The sequence below is a fragment of the Mustela nigripes genome, chromosome 3, assembly GCF_022355385.1.
Source record: "Mustela nigripes isolate SB6536 chromosome 3, MUSNIG.SB6536, whole genome shotgun sequence".
NCBI classification, from domain to species: Eukaryota; Metazoa; Chordata; class Mammalia; order Carnivora; family Mustelidae; genus Mustela; species Mustela nigripes.
The window spans coordinates 180,806,080-180,831,298 of record NC_081559.1 but is presented as its reverse complement, the minus strand read 5'-3'; the positions used below and the strand labels follow the sequence as shown (position 1 = coordinate 180,831,298).

General features: G+C 40.3%; 1 protein-coding gene across 5 annotated transcripts in view; it reads right to left on the bottom strand.

Moving 5' to 3' along the window:
• The window catches only part of TBC1D31 (TBC1 domain family member 31), a 68,758-nt gene that overhangs the window by 15,939 nt on the left and 27,600 nt on the right, over window positions 1-25,219 (bottom strand). For all 5 annotated transcript variants that reach the window (XM_059395100.1, XM_059395101.1, XM_059395103.1 and 2 more), the window contains 10 exons: window positions 21,096-21,272; window positions 15,778-15,857; window positions 15,554-15,700; window positions 13,824-13,957; window positions 8,787-8,920; window positions 8,291-8,470; window positions 6,193-6,425; window positions 5,397-5,549; window positions 4,288-4,423; window positions 451-543 (listed from right to left, as the gene is read on the bottom strand). In XM_059395100.1, the coding sequence (XP_059251083.1) occupies window positions 451-543; window positions 4,288-4,423; window positions 5,397-5,549; window positions 6,193-6,425; window positions 8,291-8,470; window positions 8,787-8,920; window positions 13,824-13,957; window positions 15,554-15,700; window positions 15,778-15,857; window positions 21,096-21,272 (1,467 nt within the window). The remainder of the gene's footprint in view (window positions 1-450; window positions 544-4,287; window positions 4,424-5,396; window positions 5,550-6,192; window positions 6,426-8,290; window positions 8,471-8,786; window positions 8,921-13,823; window positions 13,958-15,553; window positions 15,701-15,777; window positions 15,858-21,095; window positions 21,273-25,219) is intronic.

Genomic DNA, 25,219 nt, shown 5'->3' with positions numbered 1-25,219 from the left:
TAGAAAATCATGAAGCAAAATCTGGGGCTTACATCTGGTACCTCAGACACTAGACTAAGTCGCTAAGAGAAGCATGAATTAAAGAATTACAACAAACTGTACGTTCAGACATTTTGGCTACCTTACAATCCTGGATGACACTATATTCTGCTTTAAAAAAACAAACAAACTAAAAAAAAAAAACCCAGGGGAGCCGGGGTGGCTCAGCGGGTTAAGCTTTGGTCCTGGGATCGAGCCCTGCATCAGGCTTTCTGCTCAGCAGGGAATCTGCTTCCCCTCTTTCTCTGCCTGCTTCTCTGCCTACTCACGATCTCTCTGTCAAATAAATAAAATCTTTAAAAAAACCCCACAAAAACCAAAAGAGATGAACATTAAGTCACGAATAAATACAATCTAAAAAGAGTTTGTATAAGCCCTGCTTATCTCATGCTGCAAACAGGTGATTTATACCTTTTCATAAAGTCTTTTTTGTGATTCGAGTTCCAGATGTCTCATTTCCAGGTCTTTCGCTGTAGTAGCAATTTCTTGATCTCTCATGTGTACCTACGGCCAAACAACAAAGTGTGAACACCAGAAACAATATACAAGATAATATCTCTTCAACAGATTTAGTAATCTTGTAATCTAAACAACCCACTCTGAGTATTTAAAATAAAAAGTATTGGGTTTTTGATACCAGAGTAATTGATGGCTTATTAACATTCACTGTAGAATCTGGGAATAAAGACTGAGTTAAACTTAAAGCTTAATTTTCTAAAAAGGAAAGTACAATTACCATACGCTCATCTACCCAGGCTGCGAGAACAGATGGCAGTTCTCACCACACTGTATCAGCCAATATTATGAGTTAGAAAAACTTGAGCAATTTAAATTTGTGGTGGTTAAAAATATAGAATGTTTCTTATTAAATATGATATTATTTAATGTTCTTTTGATTAAATGACTCTACTTAAAGAAAATTCTTTTTAAAGATTTATTTATTTTCTTGGAGAGCAAGTGAGCGAGTGAGGGGGAAGGGCAGAGGGAGAGAGAGAATCTCAAGCAGACTCCCCACTGAGCACAGAGCCTGACATGGGGCTCGATCTCAGGATCCCGAAATCATGACCCAGCCGGAATCAAAAATACGTCGCCCAGTCAATCGAATCACCCAGACACCCCTAAATGACTATACTTCAATAATTTCAGTTTGGCAACTAGTAACTCCAAGTTCAAGGTGCTCTGCTTGGACTCAGCTAATTTAAAGTTCACCACTCTCCAAATTTTGATTACTTGGAAGCTTCTCACTCTTCTCCACTAGAGGGTTCAACTAAGGCCCTCTTTAAGTAGACAGAATCCTAGGAGTGGTCTTAAATACTTGGCTGCCTAGAGTCCCCATTTTGTAGGAGTGACACGTGTTTCAGGAACAGAACAAAACAAACTATAACCCCATCTTACGCCATTCATTTATTCAGCACACGTATAACGACTGCACACTATTTCATCGTTACGTATCAGACATTGTAAAGATCAAAGATCACAGGATTGAATACCTATCTCTGGAGAAACAACGAGTAAAGATGAAAAGACAGTGGATGCTCAAGAAGGACAAACACCCGAGAAGTAAAGAAACCACTTACTGGCAACCAGTACAACTTAAGGAGGTTACTGGGAGAGCGGGCTAGCTCCAAGTGAGGATGCTCGAGTCCACCAAACAAGGGTAGTAAAAATGCCAGTGGGCAGAGGAGAGGTTTGGCACCGTTCATCATGCTGTTCGGGACTTTCAATGAGAGAAGCTCTTCTGCTTATGGATTTTTAGACACGCACACAGCTTAGCGCCAGGGCAAACCCAGCTCAGCTCCGCTGACCGCTAATGGACGTGCGCTGACTCGTGCGTGTCAGCCTTCCTGCTGGTGCCTGCGCTGCGAGGAGAAAAGCTCTGGCAGTGGAGCAGGTCCGAGCTGACTATCAGAATAGGGAGATGAAGGACAGGAGGCTGGAAGGGTAAGCAGAGGCCAGGTCACGCGAACTGAAAGGACTTTACAGGATTCTTTGACCAAAAAAAAAAAAATGCTTCTATCTCAAAGAGTTCGGAATCAAGAGGTCAGAGTTCTAAGATATGCTTTTCTAGAATAATGAATTATCAGCCTCAGTTGCTCAGTGAGATTGTGAAAAGGAATCACAGCTTTCAAAAGCCGATTTAAAATTGACCGGCTTTCAACAAGACAAAAAGTATTATCTCGTGCTGTAGCAGAGATGACAGATTTCTAATACAAATGAATTCAAAATACTTTCAAAGACTGAAAAAATACTCAGTGTTTTACCAAAACTAGGTTTTAAACTCCCTAAATTAGTCTATAAATTCCATGCAATTCTAATAAATACGCTGTTAAGATGGGGTGTGGCAGGGGTTCAGAAAGAAATATACGATTCTCCAAGTCTATTTGAGATGAGACACATCTGAGCAAAGAATGCAGAAGAGGCAGATTAACAGTGGGGACGAGGCCCAGCAGTGAGATGACGAAGCTGTCGCTCAGGGGGCTGCCGGCTTAGGAGCAGACAGCGCTAAGGGGGAGATAAGACATACACGGGAATTTAACACTGAATAAAAAATCAGTTGGCAAATGACTCTGTTAATCAACAAATGGGTGTGACCGTTCCAATAAAGCTGTATTTATGGATACTGAAATATGAATTTCATGTTTTTAAAAATGTCACGTAATATTCATGTCATGAAATTATTATTGTTGGAGTTCTTTCAACCATTTAAAGAGTCAAAAAACCAGGGGACCCTGGGTGGCTCAGTTGGTTAGGTGGCTGACTTGTGATTTTTGGCTCAGGTCATGATCTCAAGGGTCATGGGATTAAGCCCCGTGTGGGACTCTGAGCTCAGCAGGAGTTCCGTTTGTGATTCTCTCCCTCTGCCCCTACCTCCACTCACACTCTCTCTATAAAATAAATAAACCGTAAAAAAAAGTGATGAGTAAAAGTTGAGGTGTACTATAAGTATAAACTGACCACTAGATTTCCAAGATTTAGTATAAGCAAAGCGTAAAACATCTCACTCATGATGTCTTTATACTGATTACGTATTTAAAAAATTGGGAAATACATTGAGTTAAACAAAATGCTATTAAAATTAGTATCCTTATTTTTAACATATGGCTGTGAGAAAACAAAACTGCCTACGTGGCTCACATCATATTTCCACGGATATTGCTGCCCCAAATGGCACAAACAGCCCACGTAAGTTGGTAAGAAAAAACGTGACAGAAAACTGACGAATGATATGGATATACAATTTACAGTTCTTGTACAAACGGAAGGTAAGTAACCGGAGAGATACTTAACCTCACCAGCAAGAAAAAAAAAGACAAATTAAAATATACAACTTCCACCTATGAGACTGGCAAATATTAAGACTGATGTACTCCCGAACTGACTAGGGTATAAGCAACCTTCTATATACACTTAAAATAATGACTTTGGTGGGTTCACTTTTGGAGAACAATTTGGCAGATCTTGGAGTGTACTCAACAAAATGACATGTGCAGGTCCTCAAAGATCTCCGCTCAGACTGTATAACCTGGCACCGTCTCATATAGCAAAGTACTGCAGACAACCTTGATGTCCAACAGCAAAGAGTCACTAAATAAACCATAACACAGTTACACGATGGAATACTATGCAGCCGTAAAAAGAAAAAAAAGTTATCATCATTTTTTTCAGTTTATTTTGGGGATGAAATGAGAGAAGAGTAAGGAAGGTCCATTTTTGACTCCATGTGTTTTATAATGGAAATTTTCTGATCCTGGCCAGGTGCAAATTTTTACAGGAAAAAAGCATTTCCCCTACTTCACAGTTAATGGTTTACTCATACTTCTATTTTTAGGGAAACAGTCACCAAGGACACCGGTCAAACTGACTCATTTTCGGGGCGCCTGGGTGGCTCAGTGGTTTGGGCTGCTGCCTTCGGCTCGGGTCATGATCTCAGGGTCCTGGGATCGAGCCCCGCATCAGGCTCCCTGCTCCGCGGGAAGCCTGCTTCCCTCTCTCTCTCTCTCTGCCTGCCTCTCTGCCTACTTGTGATCTCTGTCTGTCAAATAAATAAATAAAATCTTTAAAAAAAAAAAAAAAACTGACTCATTTTCTTGGCATTTCTAAAATGATTAGCTATCAATGAAATTCGAAAGGGAAGAGGAAAGGCTGAGGCTAGCTGGTGTTCCCTGCGAATTCCAGCGAGGACACTGAAGTTGAAGGTAGGAGAGTAAATGGAGCGAATGTGTGAGCAGTAAGACATGGACTGTAAACCTTTCTCTCGATTTCGTCGTCCAGTCGTCTTAGTTCCATTTCACGCTGATCTTGCTGCATCTTGAGAAAGCGCCTTCTTGTAGCATCTTGTAGGTGCATTTCCTTGACTTTCAGCTCTCTTTTCACAGAAGCAAGTCTAAAATACAAAATACATCAAGAGGAACACATAGACACATTGCCCCATAGAGATGTAAGTGGAAAAGTCACACGTTTCACAACAGTGAAGGACCTACCACTGACGAGGGCACACCTCCCCGAACCCCGCCCCCCCGGTGAGACTATGGCATCACACACGCGGGGCGAAGGTACCTATGGCTGCCCTTGTGGAAAGGACAAGGGTCCACACCAACTGGCTCTTCTTTTCGTATTTAAAAGTTCTAACAGGTCTACTCAGATCATCTCAGTACAATCAATACCCTGTATCTTTATTTAGTACAAGGCTAATTAATGCTCCGTTCAGTACTTGTGTTTTACCCTCAACAGAAATCAGTTTCATAAAATCCCAACCAAGAGTAAAACTCAGTAAACACTCACAGAAGTGAGCTTCCCGACAATTAGGCTTCGTCTCCATGCTCATCCCATAATCTTAATTAATTTAAATATTTTGCCATATTTTTGCTATATTAACATATTTTATTGCTTTAATTGCAATAATAATTGCTTATTAACATAAGCACCAAATATTGTCCTCCAAATTATGAAATCCAAAACGAGATAATCATTTTATGCTTCAATTTTCAAGTCATACAGGTAAGTTTACAACACAGTTCTAAAAATTCTGCTCCCCTAAAGGGGATTTATCCAGCACTGTATTACAAAGCATTTCTGCCTACTGTACAATAATGTTTCCAATAACGTCCTCCAAGGTACATGAGACTTGTCTCACTTCCAAATAATCAGTGCAAAGGTATATTCAGCATAGTTTCAGAATTACCTTGCACCATAAGCCAATTCTTTGAAGTGTGGTAGATGCAGATTTTTTACTAGCTTAAATTTTTGTTTAATGGAAATGCCACAGCTGGGTGATGCTATGTATATAGAAAAGAAAGAAGGTAAAAATTATTCAACTAACGCACATGTCCAGATTTTCTCAAAGTGATCACACACACCTCTGTCTTTGCTGTATCATCTTCTCCTCCTCCTGTAAGAGCAGTTCTCTCCTCGTTTCTTCGGCTTTACGAAGCAGTTCTTGTTTTTGGTACCAAGCTTCGTCTTCAGCTCTCTGCTGGTCTACCTCAGCTTGCATATCTTCAACCATCTGCCTGCAGCACGGAAAACTTACTATTCTATCCGGACACAGACAGGGCCCCAGTATGCGTACGTGATTGTCAACAGGTAAGTTGCTATTTGCCTTTTGCTTTCATATTCATCTCATAAAAGTTGTAGAAAGCACTGAAAAGGATGTCCTATATAAGTCCCCAAAAGTGCAAAGCAAAGAAATTCAAGCAAAGAAAAGTGAGTAATTTAAGTCCAAGAACAACCAAAACACAAAATGTACACCTGATTAATGTCATTGTTTTACTTCTACAAGCAGGAATTACACATCCTTAAAGATATTCCCAGCCTTCAAACTCTGATTTTACACAAATACTTAGTGATTTACGTGTGCTTTTCATAAAAAAATTCTGTATTTATTTTTCTTTTTTTAAGATTTTATTTATTTATGTGACAGACAAAGAGCATAAGTAGGCAGAGAGGTGGGCAGAGAGAGAGAGAGAGAGAGAGAGGAGGAAGCAGGCTCCCCGTGGAGCAGAGAGCCAGATGTGGGCCTCGATCCCAGGACCCTGAGATCATGACCTGAGCCGAAGGCAGAGGCTTTAACCCACTGAGCCACCCAGGTGCCCCCTGTCTATGTTTCTAGCAGATTTTGCTCCTAGCACACACAGAGCAACTATCCATGATTACCTCTCCCTCAGGTAGTCCAACTCATCGTTCCGTATTCTTTCTCGCTCCTGTGTCTGATAGTCCACGATAAACTTGGGATATTGGTTAAAAACTGGATACTGCCCTTTCGTCAATGCCACAAAGACGTGAAGCATGCTGTTGGGATGAACCTCGGTAGGAGTGGTATCCATGAGACGGTAGACTTCTCTAATGACAACACTTATATTCAGGTTATTCCGATGATGAAAAAAATACTGTAAGAAAACGCTGTGTTCAAATTGTGAGTTAGCTAACAAAGCAATTACAAGGTAGAATTAAAACAAGGTAGCTTAAAAAGTGTGAATTAATCTTGTCTTTCTTTCTCTCTCTTGTTTCTTCTTCTTTCAAACGCACTGGAGTTTTTCTTAAGCCAAGTTTTAAGATGAAGAGACAATTTCATGTTTTCAAAGTCTAAAGAATTTCAAAACCAAACTTCTGAAATAATACTTTTTAAACTTTAACTCAAACCAAAGGCCTCCTTTGTATCAGAAGAACACTGCAACCAACAATGGTGCACTCTCTCTCCTTTTTTTTTTTTTTTTTAGGATTTTATCCATTTATTTGACAGACAGAGATCACAAGTAGGCAGAGAGGCAGCCAGGGACAGAAGGGGGAAGCAGGCTCCCCGCCGAGCAGAGAGCCTGATGTGGGGCTATGATCCCAGGACCCTGGGATCATGAACCGAGCTGAAAGCAGGGGCTTTAACCCACTGAGCCACACAGGCACCCCGGAGCACACTCTTCTGCTCAGATTTTTTCCTTGCAAAATCCCAAATAAATAAATTTGAAAATAAATTAGCTTGATTCGTTAAAAATATCTGAAATGTTTCCACATTACCTTGTTCTGCTGGAAGGTCCAAATTCTAAAATATATATGGGTGAGCATCTTGAGAATATTAAGGATAAATGAAGTTTGAAAGGGGCGCCTGGGTGGCTCAGTCTAAGTCTCCGACTCTTGTTTTGGCTCAGGTCATGATCTCGGGGTGGTGAGACTGAGCCCCTCGATGTGCTCCATGCTCAGTGGGGAGTCTGCTTGAGATTCCTTCTGTCCCTCTCTCTCTGCCCCTCCCCACCCACTCTCTCAAACAAATAAATCTTTAAAAAAAAAAAACTAGAAGCACCTGGGTGGCTCAGTAGGTTAAGCCTTTAGCTCAGGTCATGATCTCAGGGTCCTGGGATCGAGTTCCGCATCGGGCTCTCTGCTCAGCAGGGAGCCTGCTTCCTCCTCTCTCTCTGTCTGCCGGCCTCTCTGCCTACTTGTGATCTCTCAATCTCTCTCAAAAAAATAAAATCTTAAAAAAAGAAAACTAAAACTAAAAACCTTTAAAAAAAAGTTTGCAAAAAAAGAAAAACTAAAAACCTTGAAAAAAAACACAAAGTTTGACAGGAACCACAGAAGAAGTAACAAACCCAATTCATCCTATCCACGAAAAGAACATCTCTTCTTATTTTTTTTTTTTTGAAGACTGTATTTATTTATTTGAGAGACAGAGATGGAACATGCGTGAGTGGGGTGAGTGGCGAGTGACAAGCAAGACCCCCCCACAACTGAGTGCAGAGCCCGACTTGAGTGGGGCTCCATCCCAGGACCCTGAGATCATAACTTAAACCAACTGAGTCAGACACTTAACCAACTGACCCTGTCCTTTCAAAAATCTCCTTTAGCACTTTCTTTCAAGTAACCTTCCTGCTACATCTCAGAATTCTCAGAGTAACCATTTCTTGTGGGTAACAGGCAGCCAGACTGTCACAGACTGGATGGGTCACTGATAAAACCACACGCAGAATTAACGATGACTCAGCAGGTAAACATCCTAAAACAGGCAACAAGCACTGAACTGCAGTATTACCGCATTTCTCTCCTGAAGCTTCAACTTTTAAGATAAATGGTGTGCGGGATGGCCCACTGGGTTACTGACCGATGAGGTCAGAGGGGGCATGTGGTACACCTTGCTCTCCACGGCGTTTCTTCCACCTGGCACCAGTACCGGGCATGCAACAGGTACTCAATTAATGCACTGATTCTTCAGTGGAAATAAATGAAAACTCGAGACCTGCTACTTAAGAACAAGGATATTTACCTCAAAATCATCTTTAAGACTGCAGTTGAGCAAAGGCGCTCTAGAACATATGTTGTAGGCCACGACAGTCATCAGGAGGAACGAAGGATGGTTGGAAAAGACATTATCAAACAATTTTAGCCACTCTTCTCTGGTTAGTACTTCCGAAAAGATGGTTTCAAGAAGAGGCCATGCATACAGCTAAAATAAATAAGGAAAAACTTATTAGTTTTCTATGGAAAAGTCATGAGTCCTTGCTAATACTCTCTTACATTTGATGTAGCTGTTAAAATCATTATATTCAAAACGATTATGAAAAGAACTACCTTAATACGGATGCTTCTTTATAGACTTTTGGGAAAGCAGTTTAATGAAGAAGAAAATGGAATGCTATTAAAAATACAGCAGGTAGTATGTTCTTTTATTATACTCTTTCAAGAAATTTGTATTTTTTATACCTGAGCCAATGTTAGTTTCCAAAATAAGTCATGTTATCCTAAAACCACATACTTCTTACCTGGGAAGTTATGTCATGAGCTATGTAGTGCTGAAGCAGTTCTCTGTCGTGGAATGCCAGAACATTCTCTATCATACTGAGAATGTTGATGGGAGGATTCGGGAAATATTCAAACCAGTGTTGGCACCAATTGACTATGAAGAAAAAAATGGAAATTTATCTTTACCATGTCTATTATCAAAGGACTCAGCAGTTCTTACATATATGCACTCTAGGTCCTCAATATGTCCATTAATAAAGAAAACATAACAACTCTTTAAGTTCTAGAACTTTTGATTTTACACTTCCATCCTGTTAACGTCATATTTCAGGCTCATAAAATTGGCCAATTTCTTCAACTGAGCGCAATCAATGAGAGTGTCCATTAAAACAAACAGAACTTTCCAGTTTTCCTGATCTTCCCCACAGGGCACTCTGCTTCCGTCTTCTCCTGGTTAACAAAATGACCCTCCTACAAAAATTTCCTTCTTAAGTCTTCATTAACTGTGATGAATGTTAAGTGACAACCTCCTGAAATCTACTCAAATTCATACTTAATCAAAACTAGAAAAGTTTACAAGAAATGTTCAAAATTACTTTTTTTTTGAGACAGAAAGGGGTGTGGGGGTTGGGAGAGGGAGAGAGAGAATCTTAAGCAGACTCCATGCCCAATGTGGAGCCTGATGTAGGGCTCTATATCATGACCCTGAGATCATGACCTGGGCTGAAACCAAGAGTGGGATGCTTAACCAACTGAGCTACCCAGACACCCCCAAAATTATATCTTACACATCAACACAAACACATAAAAACAAACAGGCATGTATTATATTCCCCATCCATTAAATGTTAAAATAAACACGTTCCTATTACTAGGACAAGAGTGACTGCTCTACGGCCATAACAAGTAACCACCAGAATTGGTTTTAAATCTAAGCCATCGATGAACAACTTATTCAGTAAACCTAACTTTGAAAACCCAACCAGTGACTGAGGGATTCTCTGCAAGTCAGCCAGTGGAAAGCGGAATCCTTTCTGCTCATGATGTTTCTAAAGCTTGCATTAACTCACTGAGCAACCACTACCACCCCCAAAACATTCCTCAAAAACCCTGGTGAGATCAGTTAGTTTCATTCAATGAACTATGCCTAATCACCATAGCCGTCCGTAATAATTCAATTCGGATTTTTATTTTGTTTCTTTAAAAGATTTTATTTGACAGACAGAGATCACAAGTAGGCAGAGAGGCAGGCAGAGAGAGAGGAGGAAGCAGGCTCCCTGCTGAGCAGAGAGTCCGATGCGGGACTCCATCCCAGGACCCTGAGATCACGACCTGAGCTGAAGGCAGAGGCTTAACCCACTGAGCCACCCAGGCACCCCCGGATTTTTATTCTAAACACTGAATTATGGTTCTGTCCTTTGACAATACGATCTCCTTTCTCATATTAGCAAAAGAAGACTTAGATCGGCAGAATTTTGGATTACATCTGGTTATTAAAGGGCCTACAAGTTCTAGAAGTCAATTCTTTATTAGTAAGTAAATGTGAGTTAATAATTAAGGCATAAGTAAACTCTTACAAAAACTAAGCTTTAAAAGAAATTATTTCAGCTTCTTTAACTGCTGCTCTTAACTTTAAAAGAAAAATCCAGTTCAGCAACATGTGCTATGGGTCTACTGTGTCTCAGATACTGCTAGCCCTAGGAATTTTAAAACACCACACACACACACACACACACACACACACACACACACACACACACACGAAGCCCAGATTTTTACAACTAATCTTCATTAAGAGAACACTGTTCTCAATTAGGCATGAGGGAAACCCCGCTTTATACGTAAGCATTTGCCTTCTCTTCTATTCTGCGTGGTGTCACCGCAGGAGTGTGTGTAGAAGACCCAGACACAGGACTGAAGGAGAACAGGATAAAGACAAGTAACCGGGGCGGGGGGAGGGGCGGTTCCTTGATTTAACTGGAAGAACCCCCTCTTGGTCATACAAGAGACTGTAAAGAGTGCTTCAAGATGACTTTTATAAACATATTCCAAATTATACATCAAACGGACTATATTCCTTCAGACTTTCTCCCAGGTCCCAACTAGACCGTGAACCCAAAAAGCTGAACAGTGGTTTATTGCGAGCAGTGCTAACATTCAGTCGGAGCCCAGTAAGTGCTCCTTGAATAAAACTGGTTTAAGACCCTCGATGAAAATTCCCAGCTACTCATGCTGGCCCTGACGGATCTCCTAGATTTAAATCGGACCTAGAAGAGAAAATCAATTCCTTGGCACAGAACCATATGCCAGCAATATAACAAGATTTTACTGGAAATAAAATATAGTTTTGCACACTTACCTACTTATGAACAGCTTTTCTTATGATAAGACATCATTTGCCATTTTAACCATTTTTGAGCTGCAAATCAGTGCCGTAACTGAATGCACAACGTTGTGCAACCATCACTATGTGCAAAATCTTTTCGCAAACAGAAACCCTGTACCCATTTAGTACTAACATCCCATTCCTACCTCCTCTAAGCCCTGGTGACCTCTACTCTATTTTCTGTGTCCGTAAATTTGCCTATTTGAGATATTTCACATAAATTTGTTCTTTTGCGCCTAGATTTCAGGGTCCGTTCCCTTATACATTTGAATGTTCCATTGTATACTATACACACCATATACACAGTTTATCCATCCATCTGTTAACAGCAATGATACTTGGGCTGTTTCCCCCTTCTGGCTGTTGGGGATCACGCCGCCACCGACATTCACATACAAGTATCTGTTTGAGTCTCTGTTTTCAGTTCTTTCCGGTGTATCCCTAAGAATGCAACTGCTGGATTATATGGTAATTTTATGTTTAACTTTTTGAGAAATTGCCAATTTTCCACAGTGACCACCATTTTATGTTTCCAGCAATACATGAAGGTTAGAATTTTTCCACATTCTTATCAACACTTGTTTTTTTCCCTGTTTTTTAAATTACAGCCATCCTAGAAGGTATAAAGTGGTACCTCAGTGTGGTTTTGATTTGCGTTTACCTAATGACTAATGATCAGGAGCATCTTTTCATGTACCATTAGCCATTTGTGTATTGTCTACGGTGAAAAGTTTAATCAAAGACTTTGCCCATATAAAAATGAGATTATTTGTCCTTTTGTTGTTGAGTTGCTTCTTTTCCTTTTAAAACTCCAAGTATTGTTGCCAGAGTAAACTCGGAAAACCTTTTTGAGGAATCAATTAGAATATTTATATTTTATGACCTAATAATACCAATTCTAAGAACTGACCAAGAGACAATATTATACATATTTGTATGTGAAGACAGTTATAACACTGTTTCTTTAGGTAAAAGTTAGAAATAACCTAAATGTCCAACAACCAATTAAACTAGGACTCTACATTATAGAATGTTAGAGTCATGAGGGAGGAAAAGATTACAGTCAATAAGATATTTATAAAGTTTATAAAAAGAGAAATGTATCTAACATATTAAGTAAAAGTAGTATAATCACAAAAATTTAAAAACTGCTTAAAAAGGACAGAAAAATTATTTAAAAAACTAATGGTCTAGCAGTTAGGGGACTAAATGATGATACACCTAAATGATGAAATATTATATTATGTGGGGAATAAATTGTGTTTTTCAAGAATACTTAATGATTTGGGGAAATGCTTTTTTTTTTTTTTTAAGATTTATTTATTTATTTGACAGACAGAGATCACAAGTAGGCAGAGAGATAGACAGAGAGGAGGAAGCAGGCTCCCTGCTGAGCAGAGAACCCGATGCGGGACTCGATCCCAGGACCCTGAGATCATGACCTGAGCCGAAAGCAGAGGCCTTAACCCACTGAGCCACCCAGGCGCCCCTGGGGAAATGCTTTTATAAGAAATTCATCAATACATCCTCAAAGATTATCAAGGAGGAGGAGGAACATGGGTGAATTTTCTTTTCTTTTGTATGTTCTCCTATATTTTCTCCAATCAGTAAAAATTTATCAAAGCAAATGCAATGCAATTAAATAAACCAAAAAAAGGGAGAAGTATAGTATTCACAGTATGTACGCTTGAATCTTTTTATTTCTACTCAAAATTTTACTGTAATTACAGTTAAGTGCTTATCTCCTTTGTACAAGAAAACCTTTTAAAGCAATTTAAAAGACATATAAAATTGGTTATTTTTGTTAAATAAATCTGTAACTGGATTCAGTTTATTGACTGTTTAACTGGCCCGATGATACCAATATGAAAAAAGGACCCACTTTTCAGGGTAGATGGCGAGCAGTGAACACAATGGTGTGGAGCACAGGCTAGAGTCTGTCTGGCTTCAACTCCTTGTTCTGCCACCAACCTACCCTTGGGAACTTAAGCTCTGTGTGCCTCAGTTTCCTCAGTTATAAAATACGAAGTAACAATGCCTACCTCATAGGACTGTTAAGATTTAGATAAATTAATAAAGGCAAACATGGAGAATGGTACCGGTACACAGGAAGTTCTCAAGCAATGTTCGCTCTGGCTGCTGAGAACGAGGACGGCAGTTAGCATCCGCTACAACAGGCCCCGTGTGCTAAATCCTGCCGTACTTATTACTACAATCCTATTAATAATAAATTGATTTCCTATTAATAATAAACTGATTTTCAGTAAGTAAAAAAAGCATCTGCTTCCTTCCTTTTTTTTCCCCTAAAGATTTTATTTATTTGTGAGAAAGAGCATATGTGCACGCACACATGGAGATGGGAGCCGGACCAAGGCAGGATCCCAGGACCTTGAGATCATGATCTGAGCAAGACTCTAAACCGACTGAGCCACTCAGGTGCCCCTGCTTCCTTTCTGCTAACAAAATCTAAGCTGTAACAGTATCTTCTAAAATGCAACTATCCAAATTTTCTTGTAAATGAAAAGGTTTATGTATAAATGTCTGAACTGTCCATTTCCTGCTGAAAAATTATTTAACACCAGAATTGTTAAATGTTGCAAAGCTGCAAAGACATCAGAAAATGATACAGGAAATCCACTCTCGGTTTCATTATTAATACTTATTTACTTACTTATGAGAGTAGCAACAACTTCAAAACAAATGAGCTGGTTGTTCTGGAATAATTTTACAAACGGAAATGCCAAGAGTGGAAGATACGGCGTGTCGCTGAAGATGGCAGACCAGTGAGCTAATGCAGATAGGGTTCTGTGAATCAGGTAAGGAAATAAAGACCAGAGAATAGTTTATTATGAAAATTTGACTAAATAATACATTCAACTGATAAGAAACTTACTACAGAAGGTATATTTGATGAAAATTCTTCCTCCTACCTTTATTATCTAGCTTACTTTTCTCCAGAACCACTGTTAAAAGTATAGATCCTTTTTAAAAAAATGACAAAGGTGGGTATAAACATTGTGTTGCACCTTGTGTTCTTCACTTAATAGCATCTTGGAAAAAGTTCATTATCAGTAGACGCAGAGCTCTGATACACAAGACAGTTTTGTACAGAGACACCTTAATTTCTTTAACTTGGCCTTAACGGGCATTTAAGTAGTTTCTAACCCTTTATAAACAATGCCACGCTTAATGTTTTATTTACATCATTCTTCATGCAGGAATATAGATTTGGATAAATTCCTAGACGTGAAATTGCTAAGTCAAAAAACATATGCATTAATTTCAATAGTCAGTGCCAAATTATTCTCTGCAAAAAAAGTGTCTATTCACATTCTCAGTAGCAGAGTAACGGGATGCCCATTCTCTCACTCTGGCCAATGTGCTTTATTACCCTTCTTTTTAAATCTTTGGTCTAGTTGAAATGGCATTTCAATGTGGTTTTATATGTATATGTATATATCTATATTCATATTTTTTCACTGTAATTTTAATTGGCATTTATTATAAGGGTGGTACAGCATCTTTTCATGCTTAAGAACCAGATCCCCAGCTATGAACTACACATTCAATCCTTTTCCATTTTTTATTGGTTGGCCCATTCCACACTCATTTACATGAATAGTTCATATAGAAACCAGTCTTTTATTTGTCCTACTTTTTGTATATACTTTCTCGGTTTTACATATATCTTTGGGGAATGTTCTTACATGTAGAGATTTGTTTTCCTATCAATCTCTTCTAGATATGTCAAGCTTAAAAAGACCTGCCTTACTCTAGGGCTATAATTCCATATTTACTTCTGATACTTTCAAGGTTTGCTTTTTTTAAACCTTTTGTTTTGAGAGAGTTTTAGGTATACAAGAAGTTGCAAAAGCAGTAGAGTTCCTGTATACCCATCAGTCAAATTACTCTAATGTTAACATCTTGCATAATAAATACAGTACAGTTATCAACACTAAGAAATTAACTGGTTCTGTGCTATTAACTGTATCAGACTTTATTCAGATTTTATCATTTTCCCCATTTTGTTAGGTGTTATTTTTTCGTTCTGCCAACCTAGGGTGCCACACTGCATAGGTGTGTACCTTCCTCTTGGTTCTTCCCGTGTGGAAGCTCCCAGTCTTTCTGACACTGACATTTTTGAGGAATGCTACACAGTTATTTTATAGACTGTCCCTCAATGTTTTCTCACGATTTAGAGGGAGGTTCTAAATTTCTGGCAAGAACACCAGGGAAGTGCTGCGCAACATACTGATGTACATCATTACTGGGGATTTCAAATTTGACTTGGTTATGGTGGCACAGGCCAAGTTTCTCTGCTATAAAGTGACTCTCTGCCCATTTATAACTAATAAACATCTAGAGGAAGGTACACACGTTGCTGCACTATACCAAACACACCTCTGTAACACTCTGAGCAGTTTCCTGCTTCTGATGGGGTACTTCTTGTGAAGGTTGAGAAACGCCACGTGCACGCCCTTGTCTTCCAGGCTGCTGAACGCAGTGTGGTTTTCAGGCAGCTGGAGCAGAGAACGCCAAATGAACATTCTGAAATAAAAACATCATTTTAACCAAGAACAATCTGGGGGTAACACTGATTTAACATAAAAGAAAGTAAATGGTACCTGTATTTCGTGGGATATTCACCATAGCCTTTTAATAAGATCTGCAAACGCTTTTTGTTTAATCCATCTGACAACTCATTCTTTAAAAAAAAAAAAAAAAAAAAAAAGTCAGTAAGTGATATAATTGCAAACCTGAAAAGGTGAAATCTAGCCCACAGTGGCTTTCTAGGCTTCCTTATTTATTTATTTATTTAAAGATTTTATTCATTATTTATTTATTTGAGAGAGAGAGCAAGCAGGGGGAAGAGCAGAGACAGAGGGGAAAACAATCTCAAGGAGACGCCATGCCAAGCAAGGAGCCTGACCCTGGGCTCGATCTCACGACCCTGACATCATGAACTGAGCTGAAACAAAGAGTTAGACACTCAACTAACTGAGCCACCCAGGCACCTCGTTGGCTTTCCAACTATAACACAACACACAGTTAAAAAAATATTTTTAGGGACGCCTGGGTGGCTCAGTGGATTAAAGCCTCTGCCTTCAGCTCAGGTCATGATCCCAGCATCTGGGGATCGAGCCCCGCATCGGGCTCTCTGCTTAGCAGGGAGCCTGCTTCCCTTCCTTTCTCTCTGCCTGCTTGTGATCTCTGTCAAATAAAATAAATAAAATCTTTAAAAAATATTTTTACATTATAGGACTCTCTATTCTCTCTCTCTCTCTCTCCAGTGAGCATATACATAGCAGATAAAGTTCATGACACATTACTGTAGATCTGCATCTGACTTTTCCTGTAAAGCATCAGAGAGTGAATGTTTTAGGCTTTGTGGGCCAAGAGGCAAAATCAGGGATATTACATAGATGTTTAAAATGTAAACATTTGCCGAGAAGCCAGATGTGGCCCCTGGGCTGTCAGCTGCTAACCTCTGCAGCAAGGGCAATGCATCCCAGTACTTTCTTCCTTCTCTCTCTCCCCGCCCTTTCTCTTTTTCCCCACTTCTTACTTCTAAGTCAATTCCAATCTTTTTTTAAGTTTCATTTATTTATTTTTAAAATTTTATTTATTTGACAGAGATAGATCACAAGTAGGCAGAGCCGCAGGCAGAGAGGGGACAGCACGCTCCCCACTGAGCAAGGAGCCCGATGTGGGGCTCGATCCCGGGACCCTGGGATCATGACCGGTGTGGAAGGCAGTTGCTGAACCAAGTGACCCACCCAGGTGCCCCAAGTCAATTCCAATTTTAATGGAAAAATCACTTTAAAGATTTGGGGACGATAAAGCCTATCTTGGAGATGACCTCATCTGATGCTAACAACTCAATGAAACAGAAGGGATGTTGTTTTTATTTCGGGGAAAATGGGTGGGTCAGAGCTCAGTGACACCAACCTACTCAGTATGTCTTGGCTAGGACTCAAAGCCAGATTTTTCTGACTTAGTGCAATGCCCTTTATACCATTAAAAAAAAAAAAAAAAAAAAAGGGCAATCCAATGTAAGAGGGAGCGAAGGGACAATCAAATGATGGTGAAGGAAGATTCCCCTTGAGAGCCTTGCACCAGAGCCGGAGGACCGGGCTCGAGCAACAGAATCAAGGAAGGAGCCACATTCACTCTTGTCATCCGCAAGACACCTACCGCCACCCGACCGCTTTGTAAATGGAGAGAAAACACCCAGGTGAGTCTGGCCTGAGTTTTATCTGTTCTTATCTTGACCAGGTAAGGATAGAGTTCCACTTCCCCTTCCACATCCCGGATGCCAAGATTAGGGGAAGAGATGCAGATCAGCCTGTACAAGGATTCTACTTAGACCTCCTCCTCACAGCTGGCCGAGGACTGCGTAGGAACAGCCCGCTCCCTGACCCATTTCTGCAGAATCTCCAAATTTGACTCATTCCAGAGCATGGCCGGCTACCTCCACGGTGGTGCCTCTTTTATTTCCCAGAAGTCAACTGTGATCATCCCCCAGTTTTCCCAGAAAAGGCTCCTGTAAATTCTCAGCAAAGTTGAGGTCAGACCATGTCCCAGAGCGATCATTCAGCTTACTTTCTCATTAGAACATTCAATGAACAGGAACAATATTGTCCCATCTTTACACAGCAAGATTTGTGCCTGCTACTTAGCTTTCTAAAAGTAACCAATATTTTTGGAGGGGAGCTTGGTGGGGGGATGGGCTAACTGGGTGATGGACACTAAGGAGGGCACCTGTTATAATGAGCACTGGATGTTATATGCAACTGATGAAACACTAAATTCTATCCCTAATAATACACTATATATTAAATTGAATTTTTAAAAAAGCTAACCAATATTAAGCTAAGGATTATAGAGGGAATAAAACTATAAAGAAAATCGAGGACATAATTTACACAAAAATGAGGACGATAGTTACATCTATGGGATAGGGAAAGAAATGTGGCTAGGGATAAGCACAGGAGCTACAAGGCTATTGGTAATACTCTGTTTCTTAATGTGGATACAGGTATGTCCAGAAAAGTGTTAACATGGCAAGTCTGAGAATGCTATGCCTTAGAAAGGCATACTTGCAAGGTTGTCTGGGGTCTAGAAACCTGGGTTTTGGGAAAGTTCCCACTATCCGCAGAACCTCTAAGAGTGGCTCACTGTGTGTAAATTGTTCGTATACTGTGATTTAGGCTGAACACCTGTTTTCCTTGCAGAGTCTGGGATTTTGCGATGTACTGAACAGAGGACTGAACGGAGGATGCCTACATAACCAGCCTCCACTGAAAACTCTGGCCCCTGGGTTTCTAATCAATTTCCCTGTAGATAACACTTTTTTCTCTTTCTTTTTATGTGGGTTTCACAGTTTTAAAATGCTCCGAGGGAAAAAGAGGTCATTAAAATTAATGTGGCAAACGTTAAATGTTGGTGAGAATTTGGAGCAACTAGAGCTCTCTAATACCTCTTGGTGGGAATATAAATTGTTTCAATCACCTTCTTGGGGAAACTGACAGCTTACTACAGCAGAAGAGAAGCATTGCCAGCAAGCCGGTAATTCCGTTCCTAGGTTTATATTCAGCATAAACGTGTCCTATGTTCACCAACAGAGAAGCCACAATGTGCACAGCAGCTCTACTTCTAACAGCAGAAAATAAAAAAGGAAACCACCCAGATGCCTACTGACTGCAAAATGGATAACATCTGGTTTATTCACACGATGGAATTTTACACAGCTACAAGTGAATGATTTACAACTACATGGATTTCTCAAACATAAATCAAACATAATGTTGCAAGAAAGAAGCCACATGCAAAGGAGTACAAACTGAAGGATCCAATTATATTATATAAGGACAAAAAAAGGCAGAACCTAAGGTATATATTGCAAGTCAGGAGAGTAGTCATCCTTGGGGGAGAGGGGGAAAGTGTCTGGAAGGGACCAGGAGAGGCCCTTCTGGGGTGCTGGTAATGACCAATTTTTGGTCTGGTGCCAATCATACAGGTGTGTCCAGTCTGTAAAAATTCACTGAGCTGTATGTTTAAGTGTACTTTTCTGTGTGACTGATTTAATGTCAATAAAAAGTTTTAAAAGTCCTTGAAAATGTTAGCAACTTCTTTACTGATACTTATATTTACTTTCAACTCCAAAGTAAAATATGCTTTTTGCAGAAAATTAGGAAAATAAAAAATATATATATGAAAGAAGAAAATAAAACTGACTGAAAGCCCTTCCCTTAAAGGTAATTCTATTAGCATCTTGGTTTTTTTTTGAAAATAATACACAGGTACTCCTGTTCTTTTTAAATCAAACTGATATCCAAGCACACAGTTCTTGTAACTTGCTTTTTATATTTAACATACTGTAATTATTTCCCTTTCCTCTTACATATTCTTAGACTTCTAGTGTCTAGCTCTATCATAATTTACATGCCATTGGACATTTTGGTTGTTTCTAAGTTTGTCTTGAATAAATCTCACACACACACACACACACACACACACACACACACACACACAGAGTACCAGATCATCCTAAGGCAAAAAGGCAAAGTGGTACATTCTTTCTTAGAACCATTTGGCTTCTACCATCAAAATTTTTGTCCAGGGGCGCCTGGGTGGCTCAGTGGGTTAAGCCGCTGCCTTCAGCTCAGGTCATGATCTCAATCAGGGTCCTGGGATCGAGTCCCCGTATCGGGCTCTCTGCTCAGCAGGGAGCCTGCTTCCTCCTCTCTCTCTCTCTGACTACCTCTCTGCCTACTTGTGATCTCTCTCTGTCAAATAAATAAATAAAATATTTTTTAAAAAAAATTTTGTCCATACTGTGACTTAAAAATTCTCCTTCTCCAGATACACTTGTCCAAATGTTTGAAGATCACTGTGTAAGACAACGCACCGCATCGCAGACTGTATTAACAGGAGACTCACGACACCATCCAAATGCCAGCTAAGCAGAGTAAACTAAGGCCAAGGTAGAGCCACAAGGGCAATACAATGCAAGTATTTTTTAAATGTTGTAGGACCTCAGGCATAAATGCGAACAGACAGTTAACACCTTAAGGGATCAAAGTCACAGAACAGTGCTATAGTATGATTCCATTCATGTAAAAAAGAAATAGGAAGGTTAAGACACGCAGACGGGTGTATGTCTACACACGCAGGGAAGACTTCTGAAGGAAGCAACAATGACCAGTGGTGGTTACCTCAGGGACGTGTGGAGAAGAGCGGGCAGGACAGGAGGGAGAAAGGCGTATTTTTATTTTTCCCTTCATAACCTTCTATACTAGCACTAACAGATAATGCCAGCCATGAATGTAATTTTAAGTTTTCTAGAACTACATTAAGAAAGTAAAATTAAGTTTCATAATGTTTCACTGAACCCAAGGTAACCAAAATATTATCATTTCAACCTATAATCAACATAAAATTACTAATAAGATATATTTCATATTCCTTTTTTTAAAAATGTATTTACTTATTTGAGTCATCTCTATAGCCAAGGTGGAGCGTGAAATCATGGCCCCACGGTCAAGCGTTGCATGCTTTTCTAACTGAACTAGCCAGGCGCCCCAAGATATTTTATATTCCTCTGCTTCTACGAAGTTTTCAATATCAGATGAGCATTTCCCCTGCATAGCACATCTCAGCTCAGACTAAGCACATCTCAGGTTCTCATGAGCCACACAAGGCTAGCGGCTAGCGTACTGGCCAGTGCACTTCTATACTGTCTGACTTCTTTAAAAACCATAAACGTACTAATTATACATTTAAAACTTAGAAATTTAGAAGTTGTCATTTCAGATACAACTTTCTTCTCTTCGTATCTTTCCTTTAACTTCTAAGAGAGGGACAAGTGATGATGGCCTAAGGTATCTTGTCCACAGCAGAGTCTATGACAAACAGAAGTGTAATTATACTATATTCTTACCTCTTTATTTTCAAAACTACCAGCCAGGTCTTGCTTCAGGATTCTGGTTTGCATGCTGTTTTCCCTTGATTTTGCCGGCCGCTGGACCCTTCCCGTTGTTACTTTCATCTTAAGGTCCCCGGAATTCAGTTTACGCTTGGGCACATCTTCAATCACTTTCACTAAGGGAGGAGGTGGCTAAAAAGGGGGAAAAAATAAAATCGAGTGGTTATCCTTGGAAAACAGACCTGTCCACGCAGGATTTGCAAAAGTTGTTGTGACCAGTTTCATCATGTGCCTTAACATGCATCATTATTCTTCAAACAAAAAGTGTCCATAAAATATCCAAGAATGTTCCCTTGTTGTTAAATCAAAACAAATTTCTGCCAAATTCCTTTGAAGAACACAATTAAGATACATGATTAACAACAACACAAAATTTATCCCTTGAAAGCTGGCCTTAAATCATAGTATATCAATCTATTTTTTTTTAAAGATGTTTTATTTGAGAGAGCAAGCATGAGAAAGAGCAAGTGAGCGTGTGCGGGGCGGGGAGGAGGCAGAGGCAGAGGAAGAAGCAGACTCCCCAGTGAGCGGAGAGCCCGATGTGGGACTCGATCCCAGGACCCCAGGGCTTCACGACCTTCACGACCTGAGCCAAAGGCAGATGCCACCCAAGCACCCCTAATCCATTTTTTTTTTTTTACATTTACGTGATAAAGTTAGTTGTGGTAATCGGCAGAGAAGGCACAGTTGGACATAGGGCCCTCCTAGAACAGGGAGAGAAGCGCCCTAGTATTCTTTGGGCTCAAGTAAACTTCTTTGAGGGAGTTGTCAGACGACATTCCTCTAGAGGCATGGGACGCCTGCCTCTCTGTTCCTGACTCCACGGAGAAGGCTGTTAGTCCCCTACGGCATCAACAGCTTAACGAGAAATTTGGACAGCACCTCTCATTTTTATGGGAAAATAACAAGAAAATTAACCCCAACAATTTACTTAAGGGAAAATGATTCACTAGCACATTTTCTCTATGAATAATACCACTTTGAAACCAAAAGATCTGTGTTCAAAGGAAATGAGCAGATAAGGCAACCCAGGCTTCCTGAGTTCTAAATATTATGAAAGTACAATGACTTTCACAGACCATTTAAATGTTTGAGGCCATTATTCTAAAAGTTTTCTTAGTAATTAGCCCAGACCCAAATCAAAGACAAGGTGGATGTGTGATTTTTAAAAGATTTTTCTGGAAGCCAAAGTTTCCTATTCCTTTCATATGAAAACAGAGAAGAACAACCCAGGGAAGACACCGTATGTCCAAGTGGACACATTAGATTTCAAAAAAACACACGTTAGACACAGTACCTTGCATTCACATTGTCATGAAAGCCAGACAGTGATCTTCCAAGATAATGTCTAATGAAAATGAATAACCACTCCTCGGGAAAGCTCTTTGAAAAGACACCAAACTTTCTGACCTCCTCCCCTCATACTCCCAGAAGAAAAAAGTAGAACAAAGCAAACATCTTGACCCTTTTTTATAACATAGATGACTAAAAGACTACTTTGAGGTTTCAAAGACTTTTCTCATGTTATCTTCAGGGGTTTAGGACTTCTGCTTTTGAAACGTGCAGCCTACTGTCTGAGTCCAAAAAAGTCTTCCCTGGGGCGCCTGGGTGGCTCAGTCGGGTTACGCAGCTGACTTCAGCTCAGGTCATGATCTCAGGGTCCTGGGATCGAGCTCTGTGTCAGGTTCCATGCTCGGTGGGGAGTCTCCCTCTCCCACTGCCCCCCGCAATGCCTGCCCCCCGTCGCTCATGCTCACTAGCTCTCTCGTGCTTTCTCTCAAATAAATAAAATCTTTTTTTTTTAAAGATTTTATTTAGGTAAATAAAATCTTTTTTTAAAAGATTTTATTTATTTATTTGACAGAGATCACAAGTAGGCAGAGAGGCAGGCAGGGGGGGGGGGAAGCTGGCTCCTTGCTGAGCAGACAGCCCAATGCGGGGCTTGATCCCAGGACCCTGAGATCATGACCTGAGCTGAAGGCAGAGGCTCAACCCACTGAGCCACCCAGGTGCCCCTCAGATAAATAAAATCTTAAAAAAAAGTCTTCCCTTATTGCCATGATGAATACATAACACTGTAAAATGTAAACAGTAGGTAATGTGATAATATACATGGCATAGATACTAAATTTTTGCTTTGAAATTACTATAAAAAGCATTTAAAGTTGCAACTGTTTTTTATTCTTTTTAAAGTTTATTTGACAGAGAGAGACAATGTGAACAAGAACAGGTAGGCAGAGCAGAAGGCAGAGAGGGAGAAGCAGACTCCCTGCTGAGCAGAGAGCCCAATGTGGGACTCAATCTCAGGACCCCGGGATCACCATACCTAAGGTGAAGACAGACGCTTAACCAACTGAGCCACCCAAGTGCCCACAGTTGTAACTGTTTCTATAAGGATTTTTTTTTAAGGTTTTATTTATTTATTTGACAGAGAGGAATCACAAGTAGGCAGAGAGGCAGGCAGAGAGAGAGGAGGAAGCAGGTTCCCCATCGAACAGGGAGCCTGATGCAGGGCTCAATCCCAGGACCCTGAGATAATGACCTGAACAGAAGGCAGAGGCTTAACCTTAGAGGCTTAACCCACTGAGCCACTCAGATGCCCCTCAATAAGGTTTTTTAAATAGTGTTTTTCTCAGAGACATTGTCCTTTATTCACATCAAGAAAGAACTCAAGGATAATGGACAATAAAACAATAGCTCTGGTCCCCCCCCCCCAAAAAAGTATGATTGCCACCTAGTCTATGATTAATTTTTCAATTCTTTAATTTCATCTATGAAATGCAATTAAACCTGGTCTGACTTCTGAATATTGCCCACTTTTAATATCCTTGAATTATCTTCTAAACTCAACCCATTCTTCCAAATCTTTACTAAAATTTTTATTCTAGGGGGGTCTGCGTGACTCCCTTGGTTGAGCATCTGCCTTCAGCTCAGGTCATGATCCCGGAGTCCTGGGATCGAGCCCTGCTTGGCGGAGAGCCTGCTTCTCCCTCTCCCTCTGCCTATTTGTGCTCTCTCTGTCAAGTAAATAAAAAGAAAATTTCTTTTCTATTCTAGTGCCACATCTTTTCTTCTTGACTTCCACGTGCTTCCATGAAATACAATCTCCCAAAAAGTTAGGGCCTAAGATATGGCCTGCATAGCCATACCTTAGTAGTGTTAAAGCTTCAATACATAAGTAGGAATTAGCTTCCTTATTAGCACAATACCAGTAATTCTCCAATGGCCAAAAAACAGACCTTGAAGGAATGGGACATGGGTCAGTTTTGTAGAAACTACAGACCTAAGCCTCCTTGTAAGCCTGCAAAAGTCAGGAAAACAGATAGTGCTGGGAATGTGTACAAAAGCAAAAGAAAAAAGGATTATCCTACTTCCGTTATATGCTAGCTTTTCTAGTCAGTATGATGTTAATTTGCTTAACAAACGGCAGAGAGGAAGTCACTGACCTACTCTCCGGTTTTTCCCAGGTCTCTCTGCCCACATCTATTAATACCCTGTACCTAGCTCCTGCAAAATTCAGCTAAGCTGAAAACCCTCCTTAAGAGCAAACAATGTCATTACAATTACCAATGTTTACGCGAACAGTAGAGGCTGATTCCATACGGTTAAAGAAAACGTAGCAATGCGCACGCGCACACACATTGCAGATGCTCCGCATTCGCCGCAGTCCTGTCCTGTAAAGAAGCTGCAAGTACCGAGTTCGTGATACTGAATCGCCGCTCCTGGGGGAAATACCGCTCGGCCCTGGGAGCCAGTGATCACAGCATTTCTGTCAACCGATCAACATAGAACTTTGTCCAGCATCTGTCTGTGTTCAAAGACCGTTGCTGCACACACATGGTTGACTCGTGAGCGCCGAACTCAGGCCCACAGCACTATTAGTGTGCGCAGACTGAGCTTCCGCACCGCAACCTTCCTGCGCTTAGCATGTCAGTGATGTGCGGGGGGGTCGGTGGGGGGGCATTTAAAGAGCAAAACCAACAACAAAAAGCACAGACATGGGAAAAATGTGACAGTAAACAGACCGAGGAAAGGACACTCATTTGCAGAATGAGAGTGGAAATAAGAAGGCCGAGCGC